General features: G+C 43.9%; 1 protein-coding gene across 1 annotated transcript in view; it reads right to left on the bottom strand.

Annotated features, from left to right (window-relative positions):
- Nucleotides 1-1,403, bottom strand: part of LOC107092269 (aryl hydrocarbon receptor-like) — a 35,641-nt gene extending 34,238 nt beyond the window's left edge. Inside the window, exon 1 of the mRNA XM_015386637.1 lies at nt 1,030-1,403. Within this exon, the coding sequence (XP_015242123.1) occupies nt 1,030-1,070 (41 nt within the window). The 5' untranslated portion in view covers nt 1,071-1,403. The remainder of the gene's footprint in view (nt 1-1,029) is intronic.
- Between the last annotated feature and the right edge of the window lie 673 nt (nt 1,404-2,076).

Here is a 2,076-nt window from a genome sequence, read left to right on the forward strand (position 1 = left end):
GGACCCCGGGCAGCCAGGTAACCGCCTGGGACCCCGGGCAGCCAGGTAACCGCCTGGGACCCCGGGCAGCCAGGTAACCGCCTGGGACCTTGGGCAGCCAGGTAACCGCCTGGGACCCTGGGCAGCCAGGTAACCGGTGGGAACCTGGGCAGCCATAAGAACGAGCCAAAGGAAGCGTTCTGCGGCACGCATGACCTCAGGAAATCCTCTCCCCCTCTCAGCCCCCCCCCCCATGTGTATGTGATGTATTGTGATGAACTGTTTGTACTGAAACTGAAATCTCGATTGTAATGTAAATTGTAGTTACCAATAAAAATTGATTGATTGATTGAAAATATGCCAAAAAAATATTATTTACAAGTAACTTAAAATAAAAAAGATTGACAAATAGACAAAAAGACTAGAACAAAAATCCAAAGACAGGGGAAAAAAGGTAAGAAATATCAGATAACATCCTAATGTGAGAAAAATGACTAAATAACAGGAGATGTGAGGTGGTGAAAAAAAGACTTAAAGACAGAAACAACAGAACAGAAAGCAAGAACATTTATTAATATGCCCCAAAAATAAGGATAAACCCAGAAGAACACAGACGAAAACCATCTATAAATGTATAAAAACTTGTTAACAGATATCCGCGCCTTAGTAATAATACATCAAATTAGAAATACTTGCTGCTTTAAACATAAAAACCTCTAAAATCTAAAATAAGGACACAGATCAGGACGTCAGAGTGACACTGAGCATATTTCCAGTGGTGTGTGGCCCCCCCGCGGCCCTTGGCTTTAATATCTCTTGATCCGCTCCTGGATAATCGGATAATTAATGAGGAGATAATTACCCCTCTGCAGACTGCAGCTCCCAGCTGCCGCCCACAGGGGGAGCACTTCAGACCTAAATCCTGCAGGGTAATAATCCCATGTTTACAAACTGCCTGCCGCTGCTGAACAGGGAGGATTTATAATAAGCTGCATCTAACATTTCCACATCTACTGATAGGCGCCTCATTAGCGCACTTTTACAACTCACCCCCTTTGCGCCGGTTTCCTGCGCTTCCTCCCTGCGTACATGTTTGCGTTGATTTGGGAGATTCAGGTTAGAATCGGTGAAAGAATCAGAAAGAATCCCGGAGTTCAGATCAAAATGAAAGGTTTTAGTTTTCATTCCGCAGCCGGACTGTCAGAAACAGCGGCAAAAGTCTCCATGTGGCGCTAATTCCTCTACAAGCCGTGAGTCTGACAGGAGCGCAGGTTCATTTCCCGCATCCAGAGGAGCCGCAGTCCGCTGCGCTCCCACACTGCGTCACATCCAGCGCTGCGCAAAAAAACAAAGAATGAAATAAAGAAAAGAGGCAGTTTGAAAGCTCACATCCCACCGGAACACGATCAACTTCAGCTCCCTGGCTCCCTCTGCTCCTCTCCTCCTCCTCCTCCTCTAGGGTCGGTCAGAGCGCGCTCCCAGGGATCCGGTACAGCGTCGAGAGCGCGCATGGGAGAGGACCGTACGTGACGTCAGAATCGTATGAAAGTTACATTAAAAGTTAATGTGAGAATGTTTTTTTTTTTTTTTTTTATCAAAAGGTGTTTCTTTAATGACCAGATTTCTAATGAAGCGAAACGCCCCTTCAAAATAAAAGCATCAGTTTCTTAAAGCTGCAAACCCCTGAAAGATCCATAGTTCCCTAAATGATACAAATCCCATTTTTGATTACATGTTTAAAATGTTCTCTGTGGTTAACAGTGAATGTGGAAGTTATCTGGAGGATTAAACATTCAGAGAAATATAATATTTGGTTAAAGCTTCTCTTTAGCTTCCAAATCTTCTAATCTTCAGGTACTGTTAGGCCGGGGAAGGTTAGATAAAGCTTTCAGGATGGGACCTTTAGAGACTTTGAGGCCGATCGTTCCCTGAAAGTAAATTTAATTTCATTTATTTCTAAAGCGCCAATTCACTACATGTCATCTCAAGGCACTTTACAGTTCAACCAGATCATCCAGTCAAATATATATTTTCTGTCTAAGGAAAACCAGTTGATCTCATCGACTCATTGACTCAAATGCAGTCCCTCATACTAAG

Source organism: Cyprinodon variegatus, unplaced genomic scaffold, assembly GCF_000732505.1.
Source record: "Cyprinodon variegatus isolate N-32 unplaced genomic scaffold, C_variegatus-1.0 Scaffold373, whole genome shotgun sequence".
Taxonomy (NCBI): domain Eukaryota; kingdom Metazoa; phylum Chordata; class Actinopteri; order Cyprinodontiformes; family Cyprinodontidae; genus Cyprinodon; species Cyprinodon variegatus.